General features: G+C 41.1%; 1 protein-coding gene across 2 annotated transcripts in view; it reads left to right on the top strand.

Annotated features, from left to right (window-relative positions):
- The window catches only part of tenm1 (teneurin transmembrane protein 1), a 203,763-nt gene that overhangs the window by 98,242 nt on the left and 82,414 nt on the right, over positions 1-23,107 (top strand). For both annotated transcript variants that reach the window (XM_061725764.1, XM_061725763.1), the window contains exons 6-8: positions 6,652-6,825; positions 19,586-19,788; positions 21,213-21,420. In XM_061725764.1, the coding sequence (XP_061581748.1) occupies positions 6,652-6,825; positions 19,586-19,788; positions 21,213-21,420 (585 nt within the window). The remainder of the gene's footprint in view (positions 1-6,651; positions 6,826-19,585; positions 19,789-21,212; positions 21,421-23,107) is intronic.

Here is a 23,107-nt window from a genome sequence, read left to right as displayed (position 1 = left end):
TCTCCTCCTTTTACTCCCGTCTCCCTCTCTCTCTCTCTGTGTCTTTCATCTCCCACTGCTTTTCTCTCTCTTTCTGCCTCCCTTTCTCCCATCCCTCAGATGTTTAGGCTTAGCTGGAGGCTGACACAGCTATGCAGAACTTGGATGAGCAATTGCCTTTACTGTACATGCTAAACTACACACTAAATCCAATGACTGATGTGCTTGAAAGTGTTCGCTGCTGGGCAAAGCGTGCTGTAGTCTTTGGTTGTCAGACAGAATATAGTTGGCGGTATGCTATATGTCTACAAGCAAGAAGAGCTCGGCAATCAGGGTTGGGTGTGTTTCCGCTTGTATGAAGGTATTGATAAATCATTTTTAACTGACTGCAGTGCTACCTTGGCTGTAATGCTTATCGATAGGGCAGTATATTCAAAGTCAATCTCACCTATTGTACCCTGCAGCCTCGGTGAAAGACGTACATGGACTGTACTAAACAGGAATACACACATACACACACACACTTTTCTTTATTTCCTGCTCTTTTCTCTCACCACCAGTGTGAAATGTAATCAACACTGGAGACCACAATCATTTCTATCTAATTTGGAGGCTCGCACGTGCCTGAAACCAATAAATGCAGCAGGTACGGCAACCGAGTATTAACAATATGACCACCTGCTTAAATATCTGGCTCCTTGGAAAGAATAGGGCAGAAAATGCAGCGTTCAAGAGGTGTCGTCTTAGCGCAGTCACTTTAGAGAGAAGCTGTTTGGTATGTAGATATTGCTGCACCCCAGCTGTACCGCAGTCCCGGTGGGGGGACTGTTCTTGTCACAGTTGAGCTAACCTTATAAACAATTCTAGTGCTTTGACTGGTATGTAGTTTAAGGGAACCCATAGTAGACACATCAAGCACTGCTTCTTTTTAATGGCGAACTGAGTCGCTCCTGATCTTGCGCTCTTTCCCTCAGCCTGCTTCATCCTCGGCACACATCTCAGCAGGGTAGCCGACAGCGAGGGTATGGCAAGAACCCCCTCATAGTAGCGCCGTCCTATTACCTCTGGCAGTCATCTCACTGTCACACTGATCAATGATTCATGTGTGAGAGGCCCTCGGCCTGTTAGCGCTCTGCACTGCTGCTCATATTCTCCACTGTGCTGCGTCTCCTTCTCCGGTTATAATGACTGGACTCATTCTAAGTCTGCCTCTAATGTGTGACTGTTATGTGCTTTTTGTGCAAAAGGCACAAGAGAGAAGACATGGACACAGAGACAGAGAGAGAGAGAGAGAGAGAAAGATGGATAGACAGGGAAGAGAAAAAGAGATGGAGAGTGCAGACTCATGCTGAGCACATGCTGCTCACATAACTGGCTGCACGCTGTGTTTCAAGTGTGTTTCTCTGTAACTGTGTACGTATTGGACGTGTCCACACAAAGGAAAAAAAAGATTTTGAGTGCAGAAGTGCCAAAAAGTTAGTTTTTATAACTGAGCGTCTCCCTTTCTTTAAATTTGTTTTGAAAAGTTCGCAAAAAGCTCATTGAAAACACGAGTGTCCTCTGAACATAGAAAATATCTTCAGACAGGAGGAGATCATTTTCTGTATCACCGTCTTTCTGCACTTTGTCCTACGTGAATGAACACACATGCATTGGTTGCAAAATCAGTTTTATAGGAGCTGGAAGCAGCTCACTGCAGCTTTCATATCCCTCACAAGACAGCAAATAAGCGTATTAAATTAATCTGCTGAATACCTGGTTGTCTCTTGTGGCAGTATATTGGAATTACAGCTTTATTTGGCAGTTTTCCCTAAAGTCCCTGAAGCAAAGTGAAAAGTAAGGGCAGATGTCGACACCCGATTTTGGACTTTTTGGGAGCTTTGCATGGGAATAATCAACTTCTCTCCTCAAGCTGGATATAACCTTTATATTAGAAACGCGATGAAAGCAATTTCCATTGTCGATTCTGATTTCTGAATTATTCTTTTTAATGGTCTGACCTGCCAAATCTGATTTTCTTTCATAGAACTATAACCAGCTATTTATATGAACTTACTCAACCACAAAAAATAGCAGAGCCTCCAGGCTGTTTTTTTTATACTCAACCTCTTTTAGCGTCATAGAAGGGAGCATGCTCAGCATGGCGAGGCTGTTGTAATGGCTGGGTTAAGTTTGTTCTCTCAAATGCTTTGGTATTTATTGCTCAATTAGGTTTTTTTTTTTTCAGAATTCACTGTTTTTGCTCTGTTCTGTACTCTGAGAGACTGTTGTGTCATCATGATTCACTCAGTGACGAGGAAAGAAAATGATCTGAGTCAGATCTCATGCATTTGCTGCCCCAAAATGAATAAGGAAAATAAAAATGCTCGAGGCTGTGCATATCACAGATGTTCAGAACGTAACAAATATCAGCTGGTATTGGCCCATACTGGCGAGGGCAAATGCAACAAAAATCAGCCCATTACGCTGACCAGCAGATCAGTTGGTGCATCTCTAGACAACATCTGCCTTTGACAACAAAACCAACTCCATGCATGTGTTCTTTAAGTCAAAATAATATTTCCAAGGCTGAAAATAAAAAAAATAAATAAAAAAATTGTCAGCAATTTGGTAATCCTTTTTAGCCATGCAAAGCGGAGGGTTTCATGCCCATCCACGTTACAGAAGTGTCTCAGCTGCCTCTCAGGTGTAGCCAGTACTGGAGTTGAGGGGGGATGAGGGTGGATTAGATGGCATCCCCCCCTGAAATAAAAACGGTCAAAATCATCCCCCCTGTAAAACTGCCATCCCCCCTTTCCATCCCTTATGTCATTTCATCAATACACATCAATGCACAGATGTATGTGCAGGTTGTCGGACTCTGGGAACAATTTAATTCTCACACTGACTAACCCTGCACAGAGCTCAGTCAGGTTACTTCTCCAGAATCTGGAATCATTGGCGTAAAAGCCTTTATGTAAATGTCATGTGATATGTGATATGTGATTACTGTGGATTTTATCTTTATTTTTTGTACCCTTTGTCTGTTGTCTGTTGTGCTATGGACCTTGTGTCCTTAATAAAAGTTTATTATTATTATTATTAATACATGTGGTTTTACTGCTTTTTCAACATTTAGAGTCATCACCAGAAAAATAACTTATTTGACAATTTTCACCTGTTTCAGGTAAATTTTCACTTGAAATAAGTAGGAAAATCTGCCAGTGGAACAAGATTTATCTTCTCATTACAAGCAAAAAAATATTGTTCCACTGGCAGATTTTTCTACTTATTTCAAGTGAAAATCTACTTGAAACAGGTGAAAATTGTTGCTTTTTCAAGTGATGAGTCTTGTTTTAAGTGTAATGAGATTTTATTACTAAAATAAGACATTTTAACTAGAAATAAGACAAATATTCTTGTTAAGATTTTGAATTTTTGCAGTGATCCATTTTACTTATCATGTGAAGGACAAAGTCATATTGATAAGTTCAGAAAACTGTTTTTATTGTTGTGTTTTGATGTATTTGATGTAAGCCCAGTGGATATTTAAAGCTTACAGAAGGCTGCATTTAACTGCTGCTATGTCATTCCTGCAGTATTTCTGCAGGTGTTTTGGTCAGTGCTATTATTTGTAATATATTATATTATTTGTAATCAGCACAAATTATCTGTCCCCATATGATAAAATCCACCATCCCCCCTGATTGTTTTTTACAACTCGAGTACTGGGTGTAGCAGAGATATCAAACTCACTGCTAAAATAAGATGCAGTGAATCCACCACTAAGGAGACACGTATGTTGCATCTGTAGTCTTGTCTTTACTTGGACTGCGTAAATTATCTTTTAAATACTTGGTCAGGTAACAAAAAAACCCACGCCCTTACTGGTCTTCATATTAGGAAACTCCCAGTTCAGTCCAGCCCAGTTTGTGCGCATGGCACCGCAACTGGAGTCATCTCAGGGCCCCTTGAAAAGAAAGCAAACAAGTTCAAAGCAAGTCTAGGTAAATACTCATATCCCAGGTCATTCCTCCCTATCTGCTTCAGTTTGTGGGTTTTAGTGTGTGCATGTGCGTGTGTGTGTGTGGATGCTCCTTGCCTGTAAATGCTAAGCATTCTAGCAAAAGGTTAACAACCACATAACAAGAGAGTGGTGAGCAGTAGAAGTAGGGTCCGAAGGGCTTTTGAGAATTCACGGCGTGATTAAGAGGAGACAGTAGGAGAGCTGGTGAGGACTGTCGCTGCAGAGTCATTACAAGAGCAGGTAATACTTGGCCAACAGAGGTGCGAGGGGCATCAGACAACAGGGAAGCAGGAAAAGCAATTCAGACGTGAGGCAATGAAGAGAAAATGGAGCTTGAGAGGCTGAATGGTGGAAATGGTGAATGCATCCATTTTGGAATAACTTGTTATTCCACGCCGAGCCCTCTTAGAGACTGAATTATGAAACCATGATGGGTTGTTCCACTCCAGTACAAAGTGTAATGCAGTACAAACTGTGATGTTGAATGCAAAACATTCATTTTCACGTGAAATACCTTGTTTAACATCTAATGGTAAAGAAGAGAGTTGATACCAGGTCTCAGTCTGTCCTCTGTAAATAAAAAGGGATTCTGAGCATCACAAAAAGGTAAAGTACTGTTTATTCACGTTTTTTTTCTTCTACCTGTCTGCTTTTTTCTCCCGCCCCTCTGATAATGATGCAGTTCATGCCGCACCAGACAGCACCAGAATGGATTCTGTTGCAGACTAAACCCATGAAATTGGATGTACAAGGCAGATAATTTGGATGACTATTTGTAATACTATTATTTTCCAGCATCAGACTGAGTCATCGCAACTAATTTCACAGCAGTGCTTTAATGAGAGAGTCTCTGACACTCCCTCTTTAAACACAAAAATAAGAAAATTAGAGTGAAAGAAAAGAGAGGCATATTTTCAAATGAGCTGAGAGTGAAGAAGATGCTCTTGTCCATGTCAGGTCTTGTCACAGCTGACAGTTCAATTAGTCTGAACTAAATGATGCATGATGTCTCTCTCGTGGCCCTGGTAATCGTCAGTGTTCTGCTTTGAAGAGCTTGTGTTGTGCATGAGCGGATCGCTAAACCAACAGTGACTTGGACTACTCAGAAGTTGCAATCATAAAATGTATGATTTGTCGTTCCCAATAGATGACAAAATGCAACAAGGGAACATGCCGGCTCCAACTCTCCGAGCTCATCATAGATCCGCCGTAGTTTTCCGCGGAAAATGCCACCTTTTTCTCCTTCTACTTCGATGAAGAGTAACTGAAACTGGCTTTGAACTATATGGAGCTTTAATTAGATGTTACTCATCAGCTGGGGATTGAGTGTGGGTGAGCCAGTCGGCGTGTGGGTGTGTGCAGGGATGTCCGTGCAAGCAGACGTGAAAAGAACGTGGATAATAATCAGCTGCACTGTATATTTGCATGATTGTGTTTGTTGTCCTGAATTATTTGGGATAACTTTTGATTTGTTTGTCCGAGCAGATGCAAATGCAGAGAGACTTGTGTCGAGTGCTTCTTTTCCCCCCTTCTTCTGCTTCTGGGCGTTGGCAATCAGCAGACAGACTGGAGACAGTGAAGATGTTTGAAGTCTTTAGTGTGTGTGTGTGTGTGTGTGTGTTTTTTTTTAGTGTGCCGTGTGTGTGTGTGTGTGTGTTTTGTTTTTTTTACCTTGATCTGCATGCAGCGCCCATCCCCTGACTGCCACCAGCACATCTCAACTTTGTGATTTGGTGTCTTTGCTTGTGTTTGATGTTCAAAATGTGTCAGGAGAGGAAGACGGAAAACAAAAAACGGCAATGAAGTATTTCATTTGCTTTGTTCTTCCCACGAGCCAAGGCACATAACCTTTTCAGTCTTTCAAAGCAAAAACAAAAATATTATTATTATTATTATTATTATTGTTATTATTATTATTATAATTAATAATAATAATTATTATAATAATTAAAATTAATAAAAGTCTAAATAGTAATGATAATAAGTAAAGCAGCGTTAAAGTACGATCTTGTGTGAATACAACATCATAAATGGTCCGAACAAGGTGAGCGTTTTATTTAATTGACAACCTTGCAAGACTAATTAATTTCTTTAATGGGCAGGTGTTGGTTTTTCTTATTTAACAACATGTTGGATGTTCTCCTAGTAAACACTTTTATGAGTGGGAGGGGGAATCCAGCATCCTCCCTTACCCTTTGTTGTTTAAAAGCCCCATATGGATTGTGAATCGGCAGCAGCTTTCAAAGCATCATTAGTCATGCGTATAAGACTGTGTTAACGCTTTAATACCAGCCTTGGGCCCAGACTCTGAAGATCTGCATTAATTGCCCACCTCTGATACCTACTGCGGTCACACGCACATAAATAGGTGCACATGACACATCTGTGTGTGACAGTGTCAGTGCGTGGACCTTTTCTCTGTGTACTTGCTAATTGCCCAGTGCTTGCTGCCACTAATAAGGAGATAAAGAGAGTGAACGCTTTAAGATGGGCATTAAACGACATCCAGACACACCCATCTGCATGCTTTGAATAATGATCTTTCATCTCTGCTTTTGTTTTCCCTCTGGCTGTCACGCTTTGTGTGTTTGTGTGTGTGTGTGTGTGTGTGTGTGTGTGTGTGTGTGTGTGTGTGTGTGTGTGTGTGTGTGTGCGTCCATGTGCAGCGGTCCACCTGTTAGGTCTGACCTGGCATCTGCGGCACGGCGAGAGCCAGCTGTACGAAAACGGCCTGAGCTCAGCAGACCATCAACAGGAGGACCGCGGAAAGACCAGACCTACCAGCTCCATCCACCTGCTGGACACGTTCAACCCTGAGAGCACGCACACCGGTGACAAAGGTGAGCTAACGGACACATTCACCGCAACACATCATCTACTATTTTATAGTATTTGCCCACAAGTACATACAGAACAAGTGTGGTACAGTCATAAAATGTTGTAAACCTGAGCAATGGCTTGAAGTATTTCATTTCAATTTTCTTTAATTTTGTTATTTTTTTACTATTGAGGTTTTTGTGTGTTTTGTGTGAATAGTGAAAAAGGACAGTAAGCAGATAAAGCTGTTATTACAGTATGATTTAATCAGTAAGGGTGAAACACTATACCGTATTTCCTAGCTCACGGTAATTAATTAATTATTTTAATATTATGCGGTGCTGCCGGCGCAACTCCACATAAAAAAGAATGTGCATAGCTTAAGTCCAAGCAGGTAACATGAATCATTATAAACCCCACGGTAGCCGGGGTACAATGCTTCATTCAAAGAGCATGTTGTTGTTGTTGTTGTTGTTGTTGTTGTACGTCGCTTTCATTCTCCGTGGAACAGCGGTCTTGTTGTCTACGGAAGATGCAAATCTCCGTTGCAAGGCTTTGTTCACTTGTAGATTAGTTGTTTGTTCAGCGCATGGCAGTGACGTCATGCCAAAGAAAAAGTTGAATTTGACTAAAGAAAGAAAAAACAGATGAAAGAAATGGAGAAATGCATAATAGAGGCAATATGACAAACATACTATGTACATCTTCACATAAGGCCACTACTATAGCATGTGTGTGTGTGTGTGTGTGTGTGTGTGTGTGTGTGTGTGTGTGTGTGTGTGTGTGTGTGTGTGTGTGATATATATATATATATATATATATATATATATATATATATATATATATATATATATATATATATATATATAATGTCTTTGTGTGTGTATATATATGATATAACATATATATTGAGAGAGACTTTACTAACATTTAGCTGACACTTAAGCGTAAACCAAATATAAGTTGTATTACTTTACCTAAAGCATGTACATTAATTTGATAATTTCATACTGATACTTGTCTGTTTTGTTGGTCATTTCATGGCCCCAGAAAAAAATAAAATACCATCACCGTGAAATACTGCAGTATACTGTACCAACACGTCACCATACCGTTACCTCCCTAGTCAGTAGCCAAGTCCGTTTATCTAGCACGCTCTCCCCCCAGCTGGTGACCAGACTAAATGCAGCAGTTGGAGATGGGAAATTTCCATCAAGACCTGCAGTGTAAATAGATTTGTTTCCACTGATGGGGATCCAGGGGAGCTTCACGGGACCTTTGCCGCTGGTGTATCTCCACCATCAGGAACAACCCTGCAATGAGAACTGTTGAATACCTTTACAGGGCCGAAACCCCTCTCTATCAGGGTTCAATACTCACTGCGTCTCAAAATATTCTGCAAAATAAAATAAAAGTCCCATTGCAGCGTATGCAGACATCAGCAGGCATCTCAGTTCCTGTAGTTGTGATCTTATCCTTTCAGTTTGTTTTCCTCTTTTTTCCGCTGTGGGTGTTGAGGGCGTGTTTACTTCCTCATCTTCTCAGCACCCACACCCTGGGTGGGGTTGGTGAAAGGACCTTTCTGTGTGGAGTTTGCATGTTCTCCCCATGTTCCATTGGGTAGCTAATGTGAGCTACCCTCACAAAAACATGCACACAGTCCTGGGATACACACTGCCCCCTCTGGCCAGCCGGGGTACCAGATGGGGTGGGGAGGATCTGGCTGGAATAACGTGATCCTTCCACGCGCTACGTCACTCCTCAAGTATGGAGGAGACCTGAGCTCAGTGTAGGGCCCTCCCAGGGTTGGTAGAAGAGCAATTCCCAGGACCGACTTAGGTAGTAGCACTGGGTGATAACATGGGAAAATATTTAGGGGATAAAAATATATCTTAAAAAAAAAAAAAAGGATTGAGAGTGCCAGGCTTTTGCTTTGTATCATGCTCCTCTGTTTTGCATTTGTGACCATGTAGCTTTAAAGTCCTTCAGCTAGTGGACACAACTCCACTGTGGAGGACGTCCTTCCCAGATTTTGATAAGGGAGGAAATTGAATGAATTTGTTTCTTGAAAACTGTTATTATCACAGTCTAAATGGTTTGTTTAGAGGAATGTAGTCTCACACAGCGTGTAGCGATTTCATGGTTTGCTGCCAAGAAGGACTTTTGCTTTAACATATAAGGGACTCGCACTATCAGTAGGTCATTTTCAATTTCTTGATTTCCTTCTTTGCACCTCTTTTTGTAGAGAGACACCATATGTACATTTTTGACAAACAGATAACAGATTTGGAACTTTCTTGATTGAGCATTTCTTATTCATTTGTCACTTGAACGGTCAGGCTTTGTTACTCATACAGATAAAGATGCATTGCTCCATGTATTTCAGTTCTGATCTGAGTCTGATGTACACTTCTCAATAACAGATACAGATTCTGTTATCAGAGGGCATTAGTATTCTTCATTATTATAGTGTTGTCCTTTTATATTGGGATTTGCGTAAGGTTATATGAGGCTGTGGTTAACCTCATTTTTTGCTCTTCATTAAAAGAGAAAAAACATTTCTTAAATACAATTGAAGTGTAGTCCAAACAAGTGCAACTGATTTGTAATTTTAAATACATTTTATTAAATATTTTAAGTAAAAGTGCAAAAAAAAATGTAAAAAATAAATAAATACAGTATGTGCTGTCATTCCAGTTTTACTTAACCAAACTGCACCAGAATTGCCCCCTGATATTGATATAACTGGTCTGTTGATGGGAATGAACCGGTTGGAGGGGACGGTCCCTTGTTTACATATTTGCAGTGGGCTTCATTTGAATATATTTCAAATTAAACTAAAGATCTTCGAATTAATTTCTTGTTGTCAGTTAGTTTTGGACCGTTGCCAAATTGTGCATCCACGTCTGAATGCACAAATTGTTTTATCTTTTTATGCTTTTTTTTTCATAATAACGTGTGTCAAAGTGAGACTTACGCTCGGCACATTCAGAATCCAGTAATTGTTGATCCACTGACTCCCTGGAACTCATGGAATATCAGAGCTGGATGAAGTCATTGCGTTTATTCTTATGCTGCATATACGACAAACGATTTCGGCCTGTACTAAATGTCATACCATCCTACATCGTTGGTCCTATGTTGTACGATGTGAGCGGTTCAACAATGGCCATGATTCAGATAATCTCAATGGGACTTACCTGGTAAATGAGAGTTTATAATACTAGTACTAATAAAGATTTTATAGGCAAATATTCTTGGGAAGATTTTCTGATGGTTTCAGAACTCCCATAGTTTCCTCTGCTCACATTGCAAATAGAGTGAAATGTGAAATGATGTAAAATCTACATGTACGTTGTACCCAAGACTAATCAGATGCAAGTCATGCAGTGTGAGATGTAATGATTTTCTCCAGAAATCCAGCAGTGTAGGGACGCCTTTAAAGTGAAATACCACCACTGCTGGGTCAGTCCAGATATTTCTGGCTCCACTAGACTCCCATTTAAAAAGCATGACATTTTCTCTTTAAAATATTAAGTCAATAAAGTTTTCTCACAAGAAAATACAACTCCATCCCCATGCTAATGTTGTAGTAATGCTCAAAATATGCCTGTACCTAAACTTATATTCAGCCACAAAAACAAAGTGTTTATGGTGTGTTTGGTTTGATTCACAGTCTGAATTTTAGTGTTCTTTCCTTTTCAACCAATATTTTCAATTCAAGACTGAATATGGTGATGCTAAAAGGCATCACAAGCAGTTGATGCATCAAGGCTATGTCATTTGATTATTTTCATTGATTTATTGTCATAGTTCTATTTCATCAGTTTTGTCGTTGTTGTTGATGGTGGAAATATGCAAAGTAAAATCTAACTGTACATAATTAAGAGTTAAATGTGGGTTATGATTATGCAAGAAAGTATAGTTTCCAATCACTCCACCAAGCCATCTTGAGCTGTGTTTCATCTCTCCCTGCACACTTTATCAAATAGAAATTGTGTAGGCATGCTCAAATAATTTCCTTGGGATTAATTAGATGTGATATTGAATTTGTTGCAGGACAGTTACTTCAATATGAGTATACATGATTGCAACGTGTCAGGAACATGTTGAGAGTCAGTACATACTGCACAGATTAATTAACAAAAATGTCAATAGACTTCTATTGCATTAGTGCTCTCGCAACGTACACAAGCAATACAATGAGGAAATGGCTATGATACACACATCAGTGGAGAGTAGATCTTGTCCTGTTAGAAATTCTTACCAGCATGGTATTAACCATTAATATGTGTGCAGACAAGGTATTAAAAAAATAAATAAATGGTAATTCTTTTAATCGTCACCCTTCGCATCCGTATATGTGTGGAACAGCTTTTATCCATCTTCCTTCAACATGCAAGAAGACTCTCTGACATCAGTTTAACCCCATGATATGGGACATTAATTGTGAGTGTTTCAGGTCGTGAAGTCCGGCAGGGCACCGCAACCTTCATGCTCGGTCTGACTCAGACAGAAACATGGAGAGCCGCTGGAGCCCATGTTCAGCGCTTAAGCAGAAAATGTGCGAGTCGAACTGCAACCCGCTGCAATTTAGCCAACGTGGGACCTCCCTAAAGCAAGGATTCTTGATGAATCCTCACATTCCAAGGATTAACACTCTCATCACTAGCTAAATCCTCCAATAGAGCGCTCAGGGGTCAAAGAATTCACTTCTGACTGTTGCGTCACAACAGTCTATTGTTTCGGCTCTTATTGCTTTATGTGCTTGATGAAAGCTGGGAAATCAAAATGGGCAAAGCTAAGCCAGTGATGCAGGGGGCTCAGATTAATAAAATTGGCACGGTGGAGGTGGTCCCCTGGCAGAGGAGGGCCGGAGAGATTAGAGATTAGTCTGTAATCCAGTGTGGCAGATTATCATGCTCATCCTGCTGTACCCATCACCTCTCACAACAAGAGACCACACAATCCCCAAGATTACACCACGAAGGATGGTGAAAGGAAGCTGTGGGGAGTGGAAAGTGTGAAACACGACGCTACAAAGAGAGGCGAGTAAAAGAGGTTCGAGAAGAGCATAATGACTGTTGAATTCACATGGAACAAACACAAAACTGAAAACTGCTAATAATAAGACGTGGTTTTCTTGACTTGTCTGCAAAAACATAAAAACAGAGATATAAAAGTGCCCCCTTGGTATTTTCAACCAAATAATTATATTAGTATTTTATTCTTCATGCATGGCCATAAACAGGGGTAACAGCCGAACAATGATAGCTGAGGAAGTTGAATGGAGGAAGACTGTTATCCCTGTTTTTGATATGATAGCACAGCAGGGAGCAATGAAATAGCAATGATTGGAGAGGAGTTATCTTTTTTGTATTATTGTTCAGGTATTTTTACTGTTTTTATGTCAAAATCAATGCAATGAAAATGGAGAATAAAAAAAAAAAATCTTGGAGCGCGCCCGTTTGATGTGTTGGTTCTTGAAAGAAACATCCAGAGAAATAGAGTTCTAATCTACGTTACAAGGCAGCTTGCAGCACCGTGCTGGAAACTAATTGACATGTTGTGTCAACTGTTTATGGCTAGTCTTTCGTCTAGCTGCTCGTACTGCTTTCTGTTCTCCTTGCTATCTTTCCTGGAGTTTCTCGAGATCACCGGGAGCTCTCCATACATAAAAGCTTTTCTAATTAGTGTAACATTAATTGCCACTCACCCCATGATAATCAACCATGCGCTGGTGTGCATGCATGCACGTGCATGGGCTAACACTGTCTTACCCCTCGATTTTCCTTCCTTTTCTTCTCTGTTTTCTATCTGACAAACATTTATTAGCGCGAGCAGACATTGCCACACACAAGCGCACACTCAGGCACGTAGGTCTACGCAAATGTAGCGATTCCTCTCGTGCAGATGAAAGCAGAAGTGCACAGAAAAGAAAGTCGGTGGAGTCCCTGTCTTAATGAAGTACATCACAGGTTTGGGAGTCAAATTTTCACTCACTGTGAAACGCTGGATGTATGAGTAATATGAAGTTATACAAAGTGACATACAGTAGCGAGGCATATTGCCTCATTAGCATGTAAAGATGATGAAATACGAAGCTTGTGCAATGCCATCTTAGCCCATGTGATGATTGTATAAAACACTATGAAAGGAGAGTTACTTCTGAATTGTTTTCATTTTGTGAGATGCTGTGGTTAGAAATGGTGTGGAGATGGATGGAATGTGACACAGACAGAAAGGAGGGCTCTTAAAGAGCACATCAATATTCAGGACTGCGTGCAGAGAGAGTGGAAGGGAGTGGAGCTGAGCAGCGTGCATATGCGCTCCACAGTAAGAAAGTATACACAAGCTGTGTGTGTGCGCTGTATGTGGGAGAAGCCAGTGTGTGTGCGTCTCTGTGACGGGTTGTATATGCAGTTCAAATGCCGCATGTGTGCATGTGTGCATGTGTGCAAATGCTGATGGACTAGTCCCCGTTACAGCAGTCTCATTGATTTTTCTCGCGCTGGGATACATTCTCAGGATGTCACATGCACACACACACACACACCTAAGCATAAACACATGCACAGAGACAGAATGGGTCATTTAGTAAACCCCCCACACAGGCGCCTCAAGTTGACAAAGCCTAACAGCAGAGGCATGTCTGTCTTGTTCAGAAAACATCTCCAAATATAGCTCAAGAAATTAAGCAGAATTTAAAGCTTCAGCGTGTGTTTACCTCATAGATGGCTCATTTTAGCAGGAAGCAGGGAGCTCTGTTGTGCGCTTTACATCGCTTTACATTTCAGAGTAGATTAATGTCTTAGCCCCTGACAACAACAACAAAAAAATCAATTTCCTTGTCTTGATAAATAGACTAGAGCTAACATTTTAATAAGCAGATATTCTTTGGCTTCAGTGTGGACAATAAGGGTTTCAGCGACAATTTGTTCTGGTATGTTTTTCTAAGTATTTTAATTTTATGCTATGTTACACAGCAATTCTACCACAAAGGTAAGCGTAAACCGTATGCGTGTCAATATACAGAATTCCAGTTTTATCCCTAAAGATTACACTTTAACCGAAAGCATTAAATACAGAATTGTTTTGGATTGTTTTAGAGTCTAATAATATTTCAAACTATTTCAATCTGCTTCGGCATTGAAGTGTTTATACACTGACGCATCAGTAATAACAATATGATCGTAAAGCATGTCATTTAATTAGAAGCGCGGTGATGTGATGGTTAGAGCTGTTTGTGTCTCACAGCAAAAAGGTTTCTAAAGGTGCCATAAACATGCATACTTGTTTTTATGAAAATGTTTCCGTAGGATTAAGGGTGATCATTTATGGTTGTCGGTTTCATTTGTCTCTGCGAGACCCTGTGATGGACCGGTGATCGGTCCCTGTCGCTCAGTAAGGTCCAGAAACCCCAACCCTTTACCACTCACAGTAAACCTTAGTATGAAATACGGATAACTGGGATAACTTTCTTTCAGAAGACATCCAATTACGTTACTGTATTTGGACAGTAATTCTTTCTTTACCTCTGTTGAACAAGAAATATAATGTTATCTTTTTAGTATTGCTTTGTATAGATGACTTTGTTTCATGGTTGTTTTTTTTTTTTATTATTTTTACGGGAAAGTTTCCTTGAACTTGTAAAGTTTGAATGATTCTATAAAGTCCCAAGTAGATGCCAATAAAATTACACAGAAATACACTCCTTACATACAATTCTTTTGATTTTGATTATTTCTGTGTGAAACAAGACAAGAAGTCCAGGCTTATTAGGCTTGTAGGCAGTTTTTGCATATGGTGCCCAAGTATGTGTCAATTAGAAACACATTGTGAAGTGCTTTGTTGAAGAAGACAAGGGTAAAGGGGTGCTCTGTAAGTGCAGACAATTGTCCAATTTACCGTCCGCCGGTCCTCACCCAATTGCAACCTTACTGCATCATATAACTATGACTTGGTTGAATCCCTCCAGGCTCCTGCCCACTCTTGCCTTGTTACAAGCCTTATTACAGCTCAATAAAAAGCAAAAAAGAGCAAAGAAAAGAAAAAAAAATCAAGTACTTTCTCCTCATGTCACCTCACACAACACATGTTAAATGCGCAACAATGTTAGTGTCAAAGAGTGAATGAGTTTGTGAACAGCCAGACATATCTGTCACAGACATAACCTGAGGCCTGATGGTAGAAGAAGGTGAGGACGGATGGAAGAAGTAATGGAAGCCCTGAGGCCAAGAGCATTATCTGCTCCTGACTCGGACTGACACTCATTAGGCTGCACAGTGAAGAGACGAAGCCGAAAGCTTATTAAGCCACCTGCTCAAAAGAGCCTTAATTGAATCCAAGTAATTATAAAGACCTTGCCCATTGTGATATTTTTATTCATCCTGCGGCAAACTCAATCCCTCCTGCATTTGGAACACTACTAATGTTGTCTGCACCAATATGTGTGGGATTCACACACAGGCGGGTCAGCTGTCGCGCACGTACATAGCTGGGTCCCCTCAGACGTGTCCCATCACCAGGACACTGACTACACTACTTTCAGTCTGTTCTGCGCTTCATTAGAATTTGAGGGATAAGAACATTAATTGCAAAGACAGTTTTGTTCCGTTGAAAATAGATTACAGGTGTAATTGTTTTACCTGAATAACCCGTAGGCAAGAGAAATTAATTAGACCTTGTGTCCCGAGTCCTAATGTAGTTCCTCTCCTTCGCTGGCCTGGCACACACACACACACACACACACGGAGCGACAGACGAACGGATGGGCAGGCCAACCAACACCCACTTTTACAAACGTAAGCTGTGCACGAGAGATGAAGTATAACAATATGGAGTTGTTAGCCAGCCATTAAAAACAGCAGAGGTTAAAAGCTAAGATGTAAAACCATTCAGATCCAGATGTCCTGTGAACCGACAATCTTTCAAGGGATAATTTAGCAGAAAGAAAGGATGTGTGTTTGTGTATTAAGAGGGAATAGTGTCAAGGCAGACATTAGTTGTGTTATGCGTACACCATAGAGCACTAGCAGTAATTGGCTGGAGCTGCATCATTATTATAGTGGGCCATATTTAGGTTATAGCAGCAGACCAGCACAGTAATGATTCATCATTTCCATCAAGGCCACATTACGTTTGATGGTGGACATGAATAAGATAAGCAACACTTTAATTGCCTCTTTAAACAAGCTCAACGTTTTGAAATAATCCTCAATACATTTTCTAGCTCACAACTTGCTCTTCTTTCCAGCTAATGATGAAAAACACAAGCGGAAATGTACGCCGTACCACTTATTTTTATCTTTATTCCAAGAAACCGATATTAGGTGTCAGTTTCAAGCTGTTTTTTTTTCCTTGTCAAAGTCACAGGATAGTAAAGTGTGAAGGAATTTCTGACGCCCCGTTAGCATATTGTCTTATTTGCGTAAGCTTGAAGTCTTTTCTGTTAAACGGGTATTTGCTGTGATATTGTGCTGCGATTCGGTGGCGGTCACTTATTGTTGGCGGTAAGCTGAACAGCTCACGAGGCCCAGAGCAGCGCTCGAGCTGCCCGGCATGTGTGGGACTCCCAAAATGCCTCGATCCTCCTCTCTCTTCACAAGAGCTGCAGGATTTCTGGCCACTGATGAGACAGAACTAAAGAGAAGCAGGGGAGGTTTTCTTCTCTCTTGCATCAGCAACTGTAAATTGACACTACCACCGCTACAGACATGGTCCTCCTTCTTAACTCTTATTTTCACCCTCTCTCTTTACCTCCTCCACCCCCATGTCTTTCACCCAGCATCGCAGCTGACCTGAGCGACACTTTCTGTCCCCTTGTTGCATCAGGCGCAGAGCGGCGCTGTATAGTAATTAGCATCAGAAGGACCTTCTTGCTCATCTGCCCACTAGCCTGCCAGTCAGCCTGCGTGCCTATGGGCCTGCCAGTGTTCTGCCAACTGCCATGCCCTATTCATGTCCCATTCATCTTGCATTGAATAAAAGAGTGCTTTCCTCGGGACATCCATCCCTCTGCTGCGCTTTATAATTTGTGGCCAGGCACAGGAGTGAGGATTACCATTAAAAGGAAAAGACTGCTGAGGTAGACTTGGCAGGAATGCATGAATGCATACTTTAGTTCTGCCAAGCTCTTACTCTGGTTGGTGGACATTTTAATACAGAACCCAGATATGCTTCAAAAATGACTTTTTTTTATCCTTTTAAACACAGTTTACGCTGTGCCCACAATGTCTCTTTGTGAATGTTTGAGACAGTGTGGGAAAGACTTTTTTTATTAAAGAAAACTATGTGTTCAGACTGAATGTGTCAAAAACATTTCGTTCTGTTGAATTCATTTTTTGTGCTAATACACATATATTGCCTGTCGTTTAGGCCTGCGGTCCATATTCCAATGGGAGCCGAGAGAGTAAAGCTTTTACTACTTTGTGATGTAATTTATCAATATTCCCATTCCTTCCTACAACATTTATACAAATCTGTGGCATTGATACAGTATACTGGTTGATAAAGCAGTTTAAGCAGTTTATGTCTCAAGGTGTGCAACGGTAATGTGCTCTTTTATAGGGCAAGGGTGAGAACTGCAGACGAGTCAGTCCAGTACCCATATCCACTTCTTCTTCATCCTTCCCTCTGTGTGGCAGGATGTGATTATGCATTTTCTTGTTGAATAAAATGTCCCTGGAAAAGATGTATTCATTGGGTTTGCATAAATCCCAATATTCTCAATCTATCCAATATAGTGTGCTTCAATGCATAATGAAATCCACAAAACTATGAGTGACCTTTGTCAGGGATTCTGACACAGTATCGTACCACCAATGAGTCTTGCTTTTGGACTTCTTTCTTTGTGCTAAAGCATGTATTGGACATTCTTTTCTCCAAAAAAAAACGTGAAATGCAGATTTGTCTGATTGTCGTACATGTTTCCATTTTCTGATGCCCCTGAAACCAGATGAGCTGAATCTGCCTCTGGCCAGGGTTAACATAAAAGTTAAGATTTAATCAGTTAACTTAAAACATAAAACTAAAGCAGTTCACAAATGAATGGGTAACATCACTATGCAGGATTCATGTGGACATGCTTCATTAATACTCAATGCAGAATGTAAATGACTGTTGGAAATGTAGAGGCTATTAATCACAAGAACAGTCACACAATTACATTGGCTTGCACCTGCTCTTCCAGCTTCCACTTCAAACAGTACTTGCCAAGCACAACAACCCACAACATGACAGCAGTTTGACGGCACAACATTTCAAACCATTTGAAATGAATGCGAACTGGCACAGTTGAAGCTGGAAACGTGTTCGTGAGAATCTCACCTCAGGCTCTACCTACCCATGTCGAAAGGTTCCTAGTGGTGTGGCGGTTTGAGCTGCAAATAGCTAACATTTTCACAATGATGACAGAAACCCACCATTCCTGAGTTATACATAGCCCCTTTGCTTAAGTCCATGAAGTACACAACTACTTTTCTTTACTTCATAGATGAGAAATGAAAATAACTGACAGTATGTTTCTCACTTCTGTGATTCTGAGCTTGGTTTGAATGCAAACCAATTGCAGTAGGTTTGCTATTTTTATCATCGTAGGCGGGCCTCTTGACATATTTCCTAAACACACAGTAATTTGACAATATGATGTGATTAAGGGGAAAAAAAACGATGGGACAAAGTCAGTAGGATTTCGACTTTGCGTATCACAGATATCTGTCTAAAACCTCTTAACTGAAGTTATTAACAGGTCTGAATCACAGTGGTGGATAGACCCTGAGAACTCAGATGGACCAACTACAGACCAACGGTCACACCACTTCTGCGAATGCTGGAGCTGCTGCCAGAAAGGCTAAAAAGTACTTCGCAAGCCTGCACTTATAGCTCCGTCTCTGTGTGACAAAACATGTGATATATGCCGGCCGGCCTGTGGTGTCGCCATAATGGAGTGGTGGAACTGCAGGCATTATAGATTGAGAGCGAGCAGACTCACCCATGAATCTGCCCCTAACTGTTCTTCTGCCTTTGTGGTGGTAACGATCGGCCGGCTCCCCTCTGTCAACGTATTTCCTCCATCTTAGTTTAGTAGCAGAGATATATCTCTCCATAAAGGCCAACACAAAGAGGGGCTGGAGTAGCTCACCTTCCCCCCTTTACACAAAAGACACAGGCCCGGTGCTTGATAAAGGCTTATTTAGAGGAGAGAAGCTGATGGCCAGGGGACTGTTGCAAAGACCTATTCTCCTCCCACACAAAGACAAGCGCTCACTCAAGACGCTATCTGTGCGCTGTGACGGTGCTCGTGAATGCGTGTGGTCGTGCGTATGGTCATGTGTAAGCGTTACCCTGCCCGTCGTGCTTTTTCCCATTCACGAGATTCTCCTCCTTTACATACACAAGCTAGCCCTCACACACACACACACACACACACACACACATACACACCTTTCTTTCTTGTTAAAAGATACTAATATAGCACATGACAAAGCCCCAGTAGACAGCACTGAGACAAAACATCGCCTTCCTAAAGTAGTTCATCTTTATGCAAAGTCTATCCAAACGACTGCTGAAGCAGTTTCTTGAAAGGGCAGGATTCTCACCAGCGCTCAGTCATTCGGATGTCTATTCAGTCTCACTTCATTAGTAAAGCTGCTGATCACGCTGATGTTTGAGGACATCGGGTTGGTTATTAATTGCCCTCTCCAATAGTGAGTGCGACTCCTTGTCCTTGATAAATCTGCAACATGTGACTGAACCGTATCCCTCTTTTTCTTTTACCTACAGAGAAGTGGGTGAGGGGCCGTGCCATCGACCGCGGCGAGGTCGACATAGGGACTCAGCAGAGCCAGGCAATCCCACCAGGCCTTTTCTGGAGGTTTCATATGACTGTGCACCATCCGACCTACGTCAAGTTCAATCTGTCTCTCTCTCACAATGCCCTGCTGGGGGTGTACGGACGCAGGAACATACCGCCTACACACACTCAGGTAGACACGGCTCTCGTGGCGTGCTGTTCACCCAGATGGGCTGCTTTGCTTCTGCCACCACAGATAACAACCACTCACCTTTTTTTTTCTTTGTCCTTTCATCTACACTGAAGTGACAGTGACCTTACATCAATTGCTGAATGCAGGAAAGAGTTCATTCTGATTGCATGTTTCCGATTGTATCATTTATATTTTTCCAGAACGACAAAACAAAGACATTTTGCAACACTTTGTACATTCAAATCAATTTCCTTTGTTCAGATATTGACTTTTCAATCAGAGAAGGCGTCCATAAACCGTATTTATGCATGTTTGGCAGGTAAATTTGTGAAAACAAAATAACAAGTTGATCGATATGTTAGTGCAGCAGGGCATGAATTAATATCTGCCTTTTTAACAGGCGACAGTTATGAGGCATGAAAAAATCTCCATTTTAAACTTGTTCTGACAACACAACCAGAAAATATGCAAATTACAACAATTATGTTGGGAGTATCTAGGCTGTGGTGAAACGCTGTACAAGATGATGGAAACCAATTTTTATTTGCTCAGACTCAGAGTAATCACCATGTACGTGTCCTTGTCCTACCACATGTTGACGGTGATGTTAAATGTTGCTGTTACTCAACTAAAAAAGTATTTGAAAGATGAGACTCTCTACGGGCACAGAATTATTGCCCCAAACCGACTTTAAATCTGTGGCCGTGCATTGTTTTTTCAAGGAAACGATTATTCACATGTCTTAGACACACACACACACACACACATGCACCGCACACGTTGCTGGACACCGTCGGTGGATACGCAGACAAAGACACAACACACACAAACCATCTGAGTCATCTGCTTTTTACCATCAGTGCGTCCCTGCTCTCGGCTGCATGAAGAGGTCTAATTAGCTGTTTTTGACACCAGTGTGACACAGAGCCCTCAGGGGGAATAAGAATCAGCGAGGGCTTGCTAGTTCAAGGAGGATTGAGGATGGATAGAAGTGCAGGGGGGAGACGAGGGAGGTACGGAAAGTTAAAGAGGGAAAGAAACAAGCACTGAAAGGTTTAGACAGGTTTAGAAATGAAAGTTTGTGCCTTTGAAAACTTGGGTGTTTAATTGTGCTTGTGCTGTTTGGAGCGTGTCAAGTTGTTGAGCTAACACGAGGAATACCGAGGTGCTGTGGAGAACCGTTTCTCCTGCATACTTTAGGTTCCAGTTTGACTTATTATATATGCTTTGAAATCTGTTTCCTGACTTCTTGCATTCATGCATTTTCTTATAAATTTCAATTCAGTTTCTCATACTCCACCCAACAGCAGCCACACGTCACTGCACAATGTCTGCCTTGCAAAATCCCTTCTGCTTTAATGCAGGTTTTGTGAATTCCAACTGGATAATAAGGTGGCCTGATTATGTTACTCTGTTATGTTCAGTTCGATTTTGTGAAACTGCTGGATGGGAAGGCCCTGCCCAGGTCCTTGACTGATCCTGTCTCAAATGCCAAAGCTCCCAAAGCCCTGCTGCTGAGTGGCCTGCAAGAAACCGGATTCATCGAGTATATGGACCCCGGCACCTGGCACCTGGCTCTGTACAATGATGGGCGCAACCTGGAGCAGGTGTTGCTCCACAGCACTCCCATAGGTGAGGAAGATTACCACCCAACTCTTATCTGCTGGATTTGTATTTTATATGCCTTTTTTTTGATTGAATGTCAAGTTTCTTCTATTTTACCATGTCAGCTTTCTTTTTATAAAATTCTTTAAAAAAATTACAAGCCCAAGAATAATTTGGAAACTCACTGACTTTTGAGGAGAACTTCTCTAATGGCAAGAGTTAGTTTGGTATACGGTAAGAGCTGGCAGTTAGAAAGGGGAGGACAGCTCCTGTGCTAATGACAGGGCTTGCTAACTGCAGCTCATTGCTATGACACACATGAATGACAGCGTAAATTGAAGGATGTTGAATAATGCAGGAGCACATGGCTGAACACAGTGCATAATTAACTGGGCAGTTTTTTGCCTTGACTATACGGCCAGCAGTCCTTAAGAGAATACAGAGTTGAAATAACACCCACAGCAGTGCTGTGAAATGTAGCAAAGAGGCATCATGAGACAATGTTGTCATTTATAAGTAGCAGATGGGAAATAGAGCCGGCAAAGCTTGCAAGATGCAAGAACAGGTGAGCACTGCTGCACACACAGTCCTCTATTTTAGTTGTTTTGTCTTTCTTTTTTCACATTCCATTATGTGGTTGTTATGTTGTTCAGGAAATGATCGCAGCTTTGCACAGAGCTGTCTTGATGCTTTTAAGTTAAAATATGTGTATCAGCAGCCTCCTCAAAGCCCAAGTTGTAACCAATCAGTAAACAGCCCATAGAGCCGAAACATCGTACTGAAGACATCCTTCATCTTCATATCGACAGTCCTTTCTACAATGAGTGACAGTGTGTGACAGCTAAAGACAGATTTTGTTTCAACACTGTCAAACATTTGTTGACACATTTGCTTTCTGTATAGTCTGGAATAGAGCAGATTTTTCTTTTCTTTTTTTTGAGTCATATATTTTGAACAAAACACGGCACAGAAAGCGGTTTCATTGCCTCCCTTCAATAATCAAAACAAATGCAGGCACACCAGATGGCCTTCAGAGTAGAAGCCTTTGGTATAGACCGAGGTTTTTCTAAATATTTAATCAAGTGATTTAGCTTGAACGAGGAAAATAATATTAATGGATTGGTGTCAAAGTTCATTTCACTGCCCATTTAGACATGTAACAAGGTTTACAGCCAGACGCTGCATTGTTTTGGAGGCACAAAATCTAAATCACTGAGCCACAGTACAGTAAATTCTGCTAAGAGCTCCGCTGTAGCCTGAGAGCTGAGCTTTATGGAGAGATGAGGGACAAACGAGATGATCTCTGTCGGGAAACTGAGCTTTTCCGCAGCAAATAGTAACTGGATACAACAAGGAAGGAAGAACATAAATAAGAAACAGCAAAAGACCATTATGAAAATAAGTAAATAAAGTAATATATAATCAATACGGAGTAGTTTACAACAAGAAGGGGAAAAAATGAAAAACACGATGAACATAAAACAGTAAAGAAATAGATCCGGGTTCTTTAAAAAAAAAAATCTCTTTGCATGGAAATTATGCTTAAAAGAAAATGCACTGATGTTGAAATATGTTTGCAAGAGTGATTGCAAGCGGTTACATGCTACAGAAGACCACGCCGTGAGTCAACACAGGGAACACAGTGATAAAATGTTGATAAGGTTGAAAAGATGAGATTCAGACAAGGATCTATATCTATAATCAGTTAAAGGTT

Source organism: Cololabis saira, chromosome 7 (assembly GCF_033807715.1).
Source record: "Cololabis saira isolate AMF1-May2022 chromosome 7, fColSai1.1, whole genome shotgun sequence".
NCBI classification, from domain to species: Eukaryota; Metazoa; Chordata; class Actinopteri; order Beloniformes; family Belonidae; genus Cololabis; species Cololabis saira.
Note: the sequence above shows the minus strand (reverse complement) of the source record. Positions and strands in the feature narration are given on the sequence as shown.